Source organism: Solanum pennellii, chromosome 6 (genome assembly GCF_001406875.1).
Source record: "Solanum pennellii chromosome 6, SPENNV200".
Taxonomy (NCBI): domain Eukaryota; kingdom Viridiplantae; phylum Streptophyta; class Magnoliopsida; order Solanales; family Solanaceae; genus Solanum; species Solanum pennellii.
Genome location: NC_028642.1, coordinates 1,898,643 through 1,913,465, shown reverse-complemented (window position 1 = coordinate 1,913,465; position 14,823 = coordinate 1,898,643). Strand labels below are relative to the sequence as shown.

At 33.7% G+C, this 14,823-nt stretch overlaps 1 protein-coding gene across 1 annotated transcript; it reads right to left on the bottom strand.

Moving 5' to 3' along the window:
- Positions 1-214: 214 nt before the first annotated feature.
- On the bottom strand, positions 215-12,776 carry LOC107021140 (mitochondrial import receptor subunit TOM40-1-like). The gene is made up of 11 exons (XM_015221742.2): positions 12,517-12,776; positions 7,418-7,499; positions 7,207-7,306; positions 7,025-7,120; positions 6,887-6,937; positions 6,638-6,703; positions 4,453-4,554; positions 3,736-3,804; positions 3,579-3,662; positions 842-937; positions 215-613 (listed from the first exon to the last, which is right to left on the bottom strand). Exons 1-11 carry the CDS (start codon positions 12,656-12,658, stop codon positions 557-559), a joined length of 945 nt encoding a protein of 314 aa, XP_015077228.1. The 5' UTR covers positions 12,659-12,776; the 3' UTR covers positions 215-556.
- Positions 12,777-14,823: the final 2,047 nt, after the last annotated feature.

Genomic DNA, 14,823 nt, shown 5'->3' with positions numbered 1-14,823 from the left:
CTATAGAAAATTCATATAATCGATTCTAACTGATTTGAAACAGACATAAATGATTGACACTTTCTTTTTATAAGAATTGTATCTGAACCATTCAACTATTTCGCTAGACGCCTGCTATCTCCCACCATCACAAATACTAGACGAAGAAAATTACTAAATGTCACCTCTGTTGAAGTCTAAACTATGACTTCCCTTTGTTTTCAGATAGCAGGTATTCAAACATCTTCAAAATCTCTGCTCTTACATTAAATTTTAACCATAGAATTATTAAGCACATAGCATCCAGTAAAATGAGAATGGTAGATCTCTTTATCAAAATAAAGTAAACTCTACAATTCTAAACTGTAAAGAATTTACCGAAATTGCAATATCAGCTATCAGTGACTAGTTGCACCAGTAGATGAAATGTATGGTTCAGAACCAATGTCGCTCGATAAAAATACAAAACTGATGTTTCGATTCTTTTATCGCTGAGAAAAAGCATCACTTGTCAAGATGCTTTCAATTTTAATCTTGTGCTCATATGCTAATACCTAATCCCTGTTTAAGCTGCCCTCTATTCTCCGACTGTGAGTCCAAAACCGAACTTGTAGTCTTTCTTTTTGTGATCGACCTGAAAAAGTGACAAGGAAAACCGTTAGGAAACCAATGAAAGTCATTCTACCAAACTGTGAGATCGGATTCCAACAAGTATAAGCATGGAGGAGGGAAATAGATAAGAGGGGTGCTCCGCCCCTAATATAAGAGTTCCAATCCATGCACTAGCTGCCTTAAGAAATTTCACGGTTATCCGAAGGAAAATAAATAAAACAAGAATAGGTAAAATCCATATGCCACTTACCTCAGCTGAAAGAATGAAATTAAGACCCATGTTCAAGCGCTCTTCCAAGAAAGCAGCTACACAACCATTGGAATCAATCTTCCCTCTGAGACGGCACTGTGATGCACGCATAATGTTGATTCAGTAAACATTAAAGTGAATGAGAAAGGTTGATTAGATGTCCCAACATGGTCGCAATGCAGTCACAAATATAAGATCAACTTAATGAGCTTTCATAAATCATAACCCTTGCAAAACGCATAACAGCAGCCCACAAAAAGTTTCTACATGTCTTTGCACCCAAGGGTGACCTAGTATAGTCAATGAAGTAATTTGAGAACCATGACGATTGAGGAATCACTGTTCAGATATCAGCAAGAGGAAAAAACACTAGTTGATTTCTCCCATCCATCTAATAAACCTAGGTGGGACAGGATTACTCGGTACATGTATTGGTCGGAGGTAGTCGGTACACATTCGAATTAGTCGAGGTGCGCACAAGTTGACCCCGACACCACAGTTATCCAACAACAACAACATACCCCGTGTAATCTCACAAGTGGAATCTAGGAAGGCTAGGATGTACCCAGACCTTAGTCCTACCATTGTAAAATAGAGAGATTGTTTCTAATACACGCTCAGCTCATCAAAGCATGATGGCCAAGAAAATACGACAACCAAATAGCCAGATAAAAAGTAAATGCAACAATAGATAGTAATACAAATAGAAGAATAAGGAACTATGAACTTACCAAATAACACCACAAGGCCCTTCCCTCTACCACATAAGGTGCAACAACATTCGCCTACCTACTAACCTTCTATCCTAATTCTAGACTTCCATACTTTCCTATCTAAGGTCATGTCCTCAATAAACTGAATTTGTGCCAAGTCATGTTCGATCACCTCACCCAGCTCTTTTTTGGCATACCTCTACCTATCCTAACTTTTGTTATAGCCAATCTCTCACACCTACTAACTGACGCATCCGTGCACCTCCTCCCCACATGCCCATATCATCTCAGTCTCACTTCTCACATCTCATTTTACACATTTAGGTTAATAGCACCAAATTTCCCCAACTCTCTCATAATTAGGAGTCACGGTATTTAGGTCAATTTACCTTGTATAACACTTCGGGGAGAACACCCCATACACATGTGATATCCCAAAGAGTAGAAAATCTAAGCAGAGATGATTCTCTACACAAGACTCCTAACTATCTACCTTACCACACTTAGGTGCATCGGATTCCTAACAGGGTTCAGTATTCTGAAACTCTTAACACTACAGAAACAAGATGTCACATCACAAAAAGAAATGAGATGTCACATAGCAGAAAGATATGAAAGAGAATACAAAATTAAAACCACTAGTACATATATCTTAGCTGAAGAAAGAGTTATAAATCAGGAAGCAAGAACGAAGGGCTGCAGGCTGCTACAAATATATGGACTCATGGGCACACACCAAGTCGGTCCATGCAATACACATGGAAGACGTGGTAATCGGTCTTTAAGATAAACTGAATTATAATCAGTGTTTTGGGAAGCGAGAAGCGTGAAGCGAAGCTAGCGCTTTTTTTTAAAAAAGCGACATTTAGTATAAAAATAAAAAAATATTAAATAACTAAATAGAGGTAATATAGTCTTAGATTGAAAGAAATTACATAGGCAAAAATACTCATAAGTCATAACATATCAAGCAAAAAATCAAAAACATAATTAAATCACAAAGATTCAAACTCCTATTCTTCAACAAGGCTGCTAGACTGATCACAAAATAAAATAAAATAAAATAAAAAGCAAAAGAATTGAAAAACAAACAGAGGAGGCAGCAGTCAGTAATTAGAAACAGAGCAGGCAGCAGAGATGAAGAAAAGAAGAGAAGAAGAAGAAAAAACTAGAGTAGTCGAAACTCAGAGAGATGAAGAGATGAAGCACAGGCGAAGATTGTATATTTCAGGAGAAAAGAAACTCATAGAGATGAACTAACAAACATTAGCTAAAAAAGAGATGAACAAAAAGTTACATGCAGTCGCGGTTGAGGTTGAAGAGAGAGGCAGCCTCAGTCGAGATCGTCAGGAGAGAAAGCAGGGAAAGAAGTATTGTGAAAGAAGAGCCGCGAGGAGAAAAGAAGGGAAAGAGTCGCGAAAGAAGAGTCGTGAGGAGAGAGAAGGTTATATGTCAGTTTTTTTTAAAAAAAACCTAAATTTTTTTTAAAAACCCTAATTGTCGCTTTTTTTTATAAAAAGCGCGCTTTATTGCGCTTTTGCCTTAGGGTCGCTTCTCGCTTCTTCATCTGAAGGGAGAGCTTTTTTCAGATCGCCTCGCCTCAAGATAAAAAAGCGCACAAGGGTCGCCTCGCTTTGAAGCGCGCTTTTCTACGCTTTTCACAACACTGATTATAATGCTAGAATGGTTCTACCATCAAGGTGTCGAAACCTAAGGCAAGGTGTCTAACCTACGGGCCAAGGTAAGAAATGATCTATTGGAGAGTCTGCATCAATCATTTTGAAAAAGATACAAGGCCAATATTGAGATATTAAATTTGAAGCGTTCATTTTTCACTAGATTCAGGACAGTAGCAGCAGGTTAGAAACTAGGAAGAAACTACACCCTTCATCGAGTAAGGGTCTCTCAAAGCCAACAGGAACTGCAAACTGCTGGAATGCAGAGGAGTTTAAGTACGAAAGACAAACAGTAGCCTGCAGGAAATCAAGCTAGATTTTCGGAAAGAATTTACAACAAAAGGTTACCTGCCGAAGGATGTAATCATAACCAAAGCTTGCTGTTACATCTCTTGACATGTAGTTGTACATAAAATCTGATGCTAGAGACACCTGCATGGAAGAAAAGAGTTCAAGAAAACCAGTCACAAAATGCAATTGTTAAGATACTAGTGACTCTGACAACCTTATCAGAAATTTTCTGAACATAACTCAGTGCAACCATTCCAGTACTAGCAACTTGCCCTGCAGCAACCTGCAGATAAATTAACAAACACTGAATTATGTGAAAATCATTTTAAAAAAAACTGGAAAGATGAAAGACACCTACAAAAAAGACAACTACAAGAAATTAATGCTAGTGAAAAGAAAATATAATAGATATGTTTTCTCTTTGGGAGGGTTTATACTCAGAAACGTGAAACGTGAATATTTTGATGTTCCTGTTTGACATAATATTAAAATACCAAGTCAAAACGATATAATAAAAATCCTTTTGCGTCTGGAAGACCGACCTGCAATTCAATTTTATTCTAGAGCTATTCATACAAGAGATGAAGGAGAATAATGACACTGCCCTTGATGTTATAGCTACTGAAAAAACTTACTCAGACAAAGCAATCAATCAAATGTCTAACTGGGGCATGATACATATTAGTTTTCCGGAAGGACTTCAACTGAAGTTAAATAGAAGTCTTCTCAATCAACTGAAATAATTAGCAAGTACCAAAAAGAACTAATTGTAAAACAGCAATGAAATTCAAGCTGCTGCCGTGTATTACCAACACAATAACAGTAATTACAACTACAACTCAATCACAAACAAGTCATTCTTTTGAACAAATATTATAATGCCTCGAATCGAGATAAAAAATTATCTAACATCTAGTAATAGGCAGCATACCATTTTATCTGTGTTGTAGCGAGCAGCATAACCAATGCCAGATTTCCGATGCTGACCAGCCCAGAACACTTCCCCACCCAGAGAAAAATGTGGACCGACACTCTGCAAGAGCACATAAAGGTTCAGTTAGCAAAGCTAAAAAGATAATACCACACAATTCATCTCCATATGATATTGACCCTCAATAAGGACAGTTTACTCATTCTCTGGTACTTAATACGAACCACAAGGAATCCATGATTGACCAATAGGTGGTAGATGATATCAAACCAACTAATCAGATATGCCCACAGCGCGAAAGGACAAAAGCGAAAAAATAAATTGCTATAACATTTGCAATTTCCACTCTTTTTCAGAAAGTAAAGTCCATTACTGTCTCAACTCTCCAATTTATAGAGTATGACACTGAGTTTGTACTTTGTAGTCGAGCTGCCACCAAGGAACAAAACCCCAAGTAGCAAATTACTAATAGAAACCTTTTATAAGAAGGTCCTTTTATAACTATTGATAATATGGAAGTTGCCATAAAGAAGAGCATAAAGCAATGGTACCTGTAGAAGCTCACCTATACACATTGAGCCCAATTATTTAAAGAATTCATCTTTTAATTCCAAAACATTTTCCAGCAAAATGAGCCAACGTGAGTAGGGACATTTAAATTAGAGTAATCCAAGTTACCAACCATCAAAGACATAGGGGAGGCCCCATCCTCTTTAAAAGGGGCTTATATCTGCAGTATCCTTGCCATACTTTCCTAGTCTATTCAGATCTTTCCTCCCGCTGACACAAATAGACCATGCAGCGTTAAGACAACTAATCCGACAACTATGAACAAGGAATCTCCACGTTGAAGTCTTCCACCAAGGGATGACCTCATCAAACAAACTCTCAATTACAAAAAAATAAACCACGTATATGCCTAACCACCACTATCCATAATGCTCGTTCACACCCAAAACCATGTGTCTACCACACCACTCTTCGCGCTTTGCTTGGTTTTCCATCATCCAATCCACAATAAATCAAATGAAACCCCACCTAGAAAACTTCGCTAGGATACAATTGATAGAAAAGGATCCTTTATGTACCCCCAAACACATCTTGAATGCATAGTCTCACAAAACAAACAATTTTAGTTGATTTCAATTGATCCCTCATTACTGTCCAGAAAGAAGTGCAAATGACAAACTTGAACTCATGACGTTTCTTACCAAAACAATGGCATCAAACGGATGTCACAATTACAGCTACTCATTGGCTAGCTTAAATAGTAAATGATGGTGGAAATTGTCTACTGTTTCAGTTGATCGTTCTGGTGAGAAGTTAAATAATGGAGGTTTCCTTTAAATTGGAAATGTTTTACTTTTGTAAAGTAATGGGTATGTAGTTGATGCAGATTGAGTTGCGTGACACTGTTCCTGTCAAAGAGCACATTTTGTGGCCAAAGGGAGTAGCAGTACAGAGTGGTTGGCAGTCCCTTCTTGTCATCAGGGGTTGAGGGAACAGGATGAGGTAAAGCTAATAATTAGTAAAGTAACACTTAAAAAGTATTTTCTAAGTAATCAAGGAGTTGTTAGAGAATGTGACCCACATTAATCACTAGTGTCTTCTTCTCTTCTTAGCATTTAATCCAATTAAGTAATCTGACTTTTCACAAACTACATTACGATTGATCTCATATTGATGCTATAACAACTCCTAATGGTTCCCTTTGCTCTCTCTCCCACTCACTAGGCTTTTAATTCCAGTTAATAGCACAATGTCACACATTATTATCTTCTCATTTTAAACCTAAAAACGCATACTTGTAAGTGATAATACACTATTCCAACTCATCGTATCAAGTAAGACAAAATTTACTGAACCTTTGAAACTTTACGATACCTCGTGTAATTTGAGGACATAAATGTCTGATGCATTATAACAGTTCATATACATAATGGACTGAGAAAAGGTCATTTCCTTTCTGACAAACTTGCTATATCCCCACAAGTGGGGCCTGGGGAGGATGAAGTGGTGCACGCAGACCTTATCCCTATCTTTGTGGGGTAGAGAGGTTGTTTCCGATAGACCCTCATCTCAAGAAAACGTTTTCTATAACAGTTAGGGAGAAAATGCCAGTCGAACGTCATGATGGAAATATTGAAGAAAAATAAGTATTGACAGCAATGATGAGTAACAATACCTGGATGTAGCTGGCTCCAAGTAATGCACCATTGCCAAGTTGAAATTGGGTCCTGTAGTCTTTACCCTTATAAACAACAACAACAAAAATATACAACAATCATTATTCCCAAGTCAAATGGCCTGCACATAGTATGAGAATAGTACAACTTAAATGAAATAGGAAGAGTGACCAGAATAGCCTGGATAGATCAATTAAATCTAATGAATTATATGCAAGAATATCCTTCCATAAACAGAGAATAATTACCTTGTAATCAAAATTAACCATGCCATGTGACATGTGTGGTTCACCAGTCAGCTGTTAAGAAGATAGTAATTATGAGACATACAGTCGCTCCACATAATTATGGAAGGGAAAGCAACAGTTGCAGATATCATTTAATACCTGACCATTGGCTTTCAATGAAAGATTCTCAGACAAATCGCACTTCACCCTAGCATTCACCCTACCATCTGTCATTACTCTCCCAATAAGCATCATCTGTAGCATTAGTAGGATGTCATTGTCGCTGCTATTTGATCCTCAATGAGTTCAGCCACTTAGAAAAATAAAATTCAACTACAGACCTGTGGATCTATAAAGTTGGCACCAAACTCATAGTGCGCAGTTGGTATTTTGACGATGTCAGCAGACTGAGTAGGAAGTTCTGTAGGCCCCATAAAAACACTGATAAAAGGTAAGAACACATTTGTTATCAACTAAGAGAACAGCTCTTCCCCTCAAGCAACGGAGGAACATAGCTACAAATAAGATAGTGGTGAAGTATATAAAATCTACCTATGACTCAGTGAAAATCTCTGATTAAGTCCTCTGGTAAAATCAAAACGCAGTCCTTCAAAAAGCTCGGGCTTTAAAGACACTGCCAATAGAGACATGAATTAGTTATTTCCTTCACTAGAACAACAACAATTATATAGGAGTGTCACATTTAAGAGCACCAAAGCTGACTACATATGAACATGAAAGGAAACACTATAACTGCAGTAGAAGCACTGCAGTAATTTAACTTTATAGTGGTTTCAACAACCAGCTCTCCAGGTTTTGATAAAGAAGAACTACTGGACACAACTTTACATCTACACACAATGAATCGAACAACTATTAGCACACCCTCTTTTCCCAAATGCAAGGTTGAATTAGAATGTAGAGGCAGTATTTCTTGCTAAACCTAGAGCATTCACAACAAACACACAACTATACACAATCTCAAACCAGTTGGGTCAGATGTATGAATCCTTTCTATCCATTTTGCTCTCTATGCAAGCCCATTTCATTCCATACTAAATATAAAACAATTTTTCCAAATCTTATACATATACCTCTATAAATATCTAACTAGAATACAATGAATACTGAAAAAAACACCTAATGTAAGTGTAACAACAATAACTATGCCTTAGTCCCAACTAGTGTTATCGCATATATGGATCCTCACTTCCATTGTGTTCTATTCTTAGCTCACATGATTATGAGAGATTGTACGTGTTGTGATACAACTTCTGTCCATGTAGTTTTAGGTCTATCTCATCTTCTTTATTCTCAATTTCTGTGTATCATCCTTGTGGGGGCAAGCTAATCTCATCTTCTCTTTATTATCTTCCATCATCAGATTGTCATATGTAGTTCTATACTAGTTCCATGGGGGTCGTGCTAAGCCTAAAGCCCCAGACCCAAACTCAAAATATAGTAGTAATTTTAATTAAAGAAGTACAATTTGTACCATATTTTTACTTTATAACTAATATAATCTAATGGCAGGTCAAACATATCTAGTTGATAAGTCTTCATAATTGTCAAAATTCTTAATCACATAATTAGATAACTTTAAATGAAAAATTATTTATGAGGAAGTAAATTTGGCCGGAGAACTAGAAAATATCAAAATGTAACAAGTGATTCGATATTTCATTAAATAACCTGATTTAAAATATGTAAAAAAATTATAATTTGATCTTCTTATAATTCAATGAAGATCATAAATAAAAATTGTTCGTATTTCTATGAATTTGTGAGCATGTAATTTCTTAGTTATAGATAGAAATAAATTTTATTTCAATATTTATTATGTTTTAATTTCACTCATTATTTCATGTGCCAAGAGTTTTTGCAAAATTCATTTGTTGTAACATTGGATATATCGCTGTTGTTTAGGATCATATATAATTTACCCCCGACCCCCTTTGTCGATTACAGATTACACTGGGTATGTTTTTTTAATTTTAAACTGGTAACATTGTATTTCACATAATACTTAGGTACCATGTTGTATACACTAGGTATGTTGTATAGAATCATCTGTTACAAGTTCAATGATTGTAAATGTATATTATAATAGTTATAACTTAAATTTAGAGCCTTCACATACATTATAACTTAATAACGATCTTACAAGGATACTAATAAATAATAATTGAAGTACATTAATGATGTACTCCATTCAGTCCATTTAACTTGTCATGTTTACTTTACACGCCCCTTAAAATACCCTATCCATCCCATTTCATCATTGTTTTAGCTTTTTTCATGCCCAATAAGAAACATTATAAAAACAGGGTATTACCTCTTGAGTTACCCTGTTTATTAGAAGTTTTTGAGAATTGAACAATATTAAACAGAAAAAGAACTATCAGGGTACAGTTGAAATGCTTGCATACTTTAATTTTTTATACTAGAAAATATTTAGGGTTAATTTTTTTGAGTTGAAGTCACTATTAATTTAAAACGGAGGGAGTATTAAATAAAAGGTAATCTAATAAGTGGCAAGAAGAGATTCATACAAAGCTACTATTAGGTTACACCAATTACAGAGGCCCGGGTGGGAACGGACTTAGAAATAAGAGTTGGGGGCAAAAATGGGAATATGCAAGAAAAAAGAAACATCAACTGCCATGTGTGGCAACTTCACATCACCAAAAAATTGGAATTCTGGATTCACCCCAATGAGCACTACAAACTTATTATTCTCCCTTAAAAAATAGTGTCATACAATCATAGACGGCCTTACTTCGGCATTCTACATGTGCTAATTTTATCCTCTATAGGACATGATCACTCCTAATCTATTTTCTTATATCAAGTACAGTATAATTTTGTTGATAAAAGCTCCCTTGTGCAAGAGCTATACAAAAAAAAAAAAAAGAGAGAAAGAGAGAGAGAGAGAGAGAGAGAGAGAGGGGAGAGAGAATCAACAAAAACATATGATATAAGAACCTCAAGTGCACCAAATAGACAAAACATTTATGAAATTAGTCCTTGGATGTATGGAATCAAGTTCCTTCCTTTCAAAAGCTCTTCTACGACTTCACATTAATTTAAACATCTAGATTTTAGAGACACTGATTTTAGGATATACATGGCCCCTTAGACCCATTCACCATCATATAAATTGTTCCTCGAATGTACGAAATCATGCTCTTTCCTTTCAAAAGCTCTTCTACAACTACACATTCATTTTAACATCTAGATTATAGTAACATTGATCTTAGGATATATGTGGCCTTGTAGACTCAACATTTACTATCATATAACATTGTTCCTCTCAAAATCTACAACCACTCTACAAAACTAATTTTCATTTTGTTAGGTTTCTCCTTGCCGCATTACACGCTTGTAAGAGTCCTCTATTTTAGTTATCTTATATCTTATTATATTATGTAATTTGCCTAGAAGACTAAATCTAAATATCTAGATTGTGTTGTTCTCACATCACCTTCCTTCTTATGCAAGTTATCCTTTACGATTTGATTTAACTTCCCATCCTACAATTCCAACTTTTTCAATCCACTTGTCTGTCACTTTGTCAATAAGACAATTTCATTTGTACATATCTTGCAGGCTAGCACCATGAAACCTAATAGCTACACCATTGGATGCGACATAATATTATAAGTCAAAACTCCATACTTAAAATCACATTTTCAATTCTTAGAATACGCTAAAGCAATCTGCAGACAACAAGAAATGAAATACTGATCAATTACAAGATCCGCTACATAAATCTTCTACATCTATTTTAGTTATCATATATCTTATTCTATCTTGTCATTACCCAGAAGACTAAATCTAGATGTCTAGATTGTGTCATTCTCGCATCACTTTCCTTTTTATGCACGTTATATTTAGGATACATATATGGTTTATGGCTTCACTTCCCATCCTACAATTCCAACTTTTTTTATCCACTTGTCAGTCATTTTGTCAATAAGACAATAGCGTTTGTATATATCTTGCAGAATTGCACCATGAAACCTAATTCCTACACCAACGGAGGCGACATGATATTAAAAGTTAAAACTCCATACTTCAAAACACATTTCAATTTTTAGAAACGCAAAGAAACCCAATCTGCAGATAACAGAAAATCAACTATTACTCAATTACAGGATCCTTTACATAAATCTTTTACATTTATTTTAGTTATCTAATATCTTGTTCTATCTTGTCATTCACCTAAAAGTCTAGATGTCTAGAGTGTGTCTTCTTGCATCACCTTCCTTCTTATGCAAGTTATATTTACCATACATATATGAATTTAAACTTCCCATCCTACATTTCCAGCTTCCGATCGACGTGTCAGTAATTTTGTCAATTAGACAAATATCATTAGTATATCTCTTACAGACTTGCACCATATCCCTAACTATTAGAGGCAACATAACATTAAAAGTTAAAACTCCATACTTAAATCACATCTCAATTCTTACAACACGCAAAGCAATCTACAAACAACTGAGAGCTTCTCAATTACAGGATCCGGCTACATAAATCTTCTACATCTAATCCACTCAATTCCAAACCATTTACCGCCACATCCTTATAAATCATATACATACATCCCACTCTACTCAAACCAGTTTCATTAAATCTTAAAAGCAACAACTGATCATAGGCGAGAAGTAAATGATAGCAATACTACCTGAGAGCTTCTCAATTACAGGATACCTAAACCTTTTACACCTAATCCACCCTATTTCGAACCATCTCAACTATACCGCCACATCCCTTTTAATCATAAATATCCATTTCACTCTACTCAAATCAATTACATTAAATTTAAAAGCAACAGTGGATCATAGGCGAGAAATAAATGATAATAATACTAACTGAGAGCTTCTCAATTAAGGATCCAGCTACATAAATCTTCTATATTTAATCCACTCTATTCCGAACCATTTCAACTATACCGACACATCCTTATAAACCCTATACATCCATTTCTCTCTAAACAAAACTAACTTCATTAAGCTTTAAAAGCAACAACTGATCATAAGCGAGAAGTATATGATAATAATACTAACTGAGAGCTTCTCAATTACAGGATCCGGCTACATAAATCTTCAACATCTAATCCACTCTATTCCGAACCATTTCAACTACACCACGACATCTTTATAAATCCTATCCATTCATTTCTCTCTACTCAAACCGAATTCATTAAAATTTAAAGCAACAATTGATCAGAGGCGAAGTAAAAGGACAACAATACTAACTGAGAGCTTCTCAATTACAGGATCCAGTTACATAAATCATCAACATCTAATCCACACTATTCCAAACCATTCCAACTATACCGCCATATCCTTATAAATCATATACATCCATTTCACTCAACTCACACCAAATTCATTTAACTTAAAGCAACAATTGATCAGAGGCGAAGTAAACGATAGCAACAATACAAACTGAAAGCTTCTCAATTACAGGATCCGGTTACATAAATCCTCTACATCTAATCCACCCTATTCCAAACCATTTCAACTATACCGCCACATCCTTATAAATCAAATACATCCATTTATCTCCAATCAAAACCGAATTCATTAAAACTTAATAGCAACAAATGATCAAAGGCGAAGTAAAAGGATGAAAATACTAACTGAGAGCTTCGCGATGGATTTCTTCATAAGGAATTGGACAAGGCAAGTTCAGGTAATCAACTTTCTCTTTCTCCGATTCGACAGCCGCCGACTTTGAATTCGCCGGTGGAACTATAACTGACGGGGGAATGAGAGTAGCCATTGCACAAAAATAAATTAATAAACAAAAAGAAGGAAGAAATTTGATTCTGTTTTCCTTCTTCTTCCTCCTGACTGCGGCTATAAAGGAAGAAAAGCTCAGTAGAGTAAGAGAAGTAGTAAAACCCTTCGCCTAAATACAGAAAGAAATAAAACCCTTAAAACTTCGGTAGACCCGACCCGTTTTTGAGTGGCTTCATTTTCAACGTGACATGTGGGAGTACTTTTATGGGATACCTGACATTTTTCTTTTTTCGAGAATTAAAGTTTAATCGAAAATTTACTTGTAAAATTTTTGATTTTTATAAAATGAAATTTATATATTTTTAAATTATATAAAAAGTATTATGAGTCATAATAATTGACAATTCAAAATAATTAAAAAATATATAAAAAAATTTACGGTAAAAAATAGATTTGTTTGAATCTCAAAATTTGAAAAGAGTTACATAAATTGAGAGGAATGAAGATATAAAATAGTAAAAATTAAATTAAAAATTATATATAAGTACTAGTTTAGGCATGTTATTGCATTGCATGTGTATATCACGTTAATATTTATAAAACATATACATTATGTTATGATAAATATATGTGATTAAAATGGTATATGTATGTTTGCAAAATATATGATACTTCATCTGTACTTCTAATTATCGTATTATATTTTTTAAAAGTCAATTTAATTAATTTTTTAAGTCAAATTAGAATATATTGATTTTGTATTTTTTAAAAAAATTTAGATATTCAAAAATTATACGAAAAGTACTATAAATTACATTTTTACATCTCAATATGATGAAAAAATATAATATAAAATGTTAGTCAGTACTATTATCGTTGACTCTATAAATGAAAACTATAACAACTAAAATTGGACAAATACAGCATATATTTACTACTTATATATCGAAGTATATAAATACTCTTAAACTGTAAATTTTTACATGGAGTTATATATATATATATATATATATATATATATATATATACACACACATACTGTTTTTGTATTATTTGCTTACTAAATTATTATTGTCTATTCATATTACTAAAACTAGCTAATGATTCTATCAATATATTGTGATTGCGTATTGATACTATATTTATTGAGAATGGAGCATATTCAAACGGCTATTTCATGATTTTGTTTTTAAATTTATTTGATGGGTTGAGTTTGGATTGGTAGTTGGTTGCTCCACCAAATGATTCACTCATGACGGATCAGGATTGTAACAAAGAGATTGTAGAACAATCATATGCTATGACGCCCGATCAAGATTAAATCTTGAAGTTTGACACGTAAATGTATATTGTTGCATCAAAATATGACATTGATTTTTTTTTATATATTCCAATAAAATAGTTGAAACTGCAGTTATCACTTCTATCTATGTCATATTCTTTAAAATATCACCATTGCGTGAAAAATAAGTACATATATTTATATTGATATTGATTTACACAATCCTACTAAATATTATTCGTTATTAAATAAAATTTGCGAAAACAGAAGACATTGATATTATCTTATCATGTTTGAATTTATCTAATATACGATGAGATTGAATTCAAATTTATTAAGTGAACTTTATAACAATTTTTTAAAAAATATTTATTGAAATAGTATAGTCGAGTTCGAAAGTAGAAATTTGTATTAAAAACATTTATATCAACATAACATGAAAAGTTTGAAACGCTCCTAAAAAAGATTTTATAAGTCATGAACATTTATAGTAACATTATATTTGTCTTAATACAAATATCATTTAAAAATAAGAAAAACTTCAAAGCATTGCAAATTAGCCCTAATTTTTAACCATAATTGTTTCCAACAGGTTAACCTAGACCAACTTATGAGGATTACATATTTTAGGGTTATAATTAACATAGAAATATAATAATTATAGTATGAGTAATCAATACTTATCAAATAAAAAATATCACCAGTTTCCATCTACTAAATTGAATTGGTGGTAATGTATATTTGATAATATTCACTTAACTAGCCTATGTAATATTAATATAATCTAAACAAAAGTGAATCTTATGATATCATAAAATAGTAAATATACAAATATAACATATTAAGCTATGCACAATTACATATAAAAATTAGAGATGTATGAAAAAATTTAAATCTTTCTTTTAAATCATCATTATTTTGGT

What these genes read in the sequence shown, in the direction of transcription:
- LOC107021140 (XM_015221742.2), bottom strand. Translation starts at nt 12,658, where the DNA reads ATGGCTACTCTCATTCCCCCGTCAGTTATAGTTCCACCGGCGAATTCA. An exon ending in TGGTTAATTTTGATTACAAG is followed by an intron (nt 6,704 to 6,886) that starts GTAATTATTCTC and finishes GTTGTTTATAAG; the next exon opens with GGTAAAGACTACAGGACCCA. An exon ending in ATTTCATTCTTTCAGCTGAG is followed by an intron (nt 614 to 841) that starts GTAAGTGGCATA and finishes TCACTTTTTCAG; the next exon opens with GTCGATCACAAAAAGAAAGA.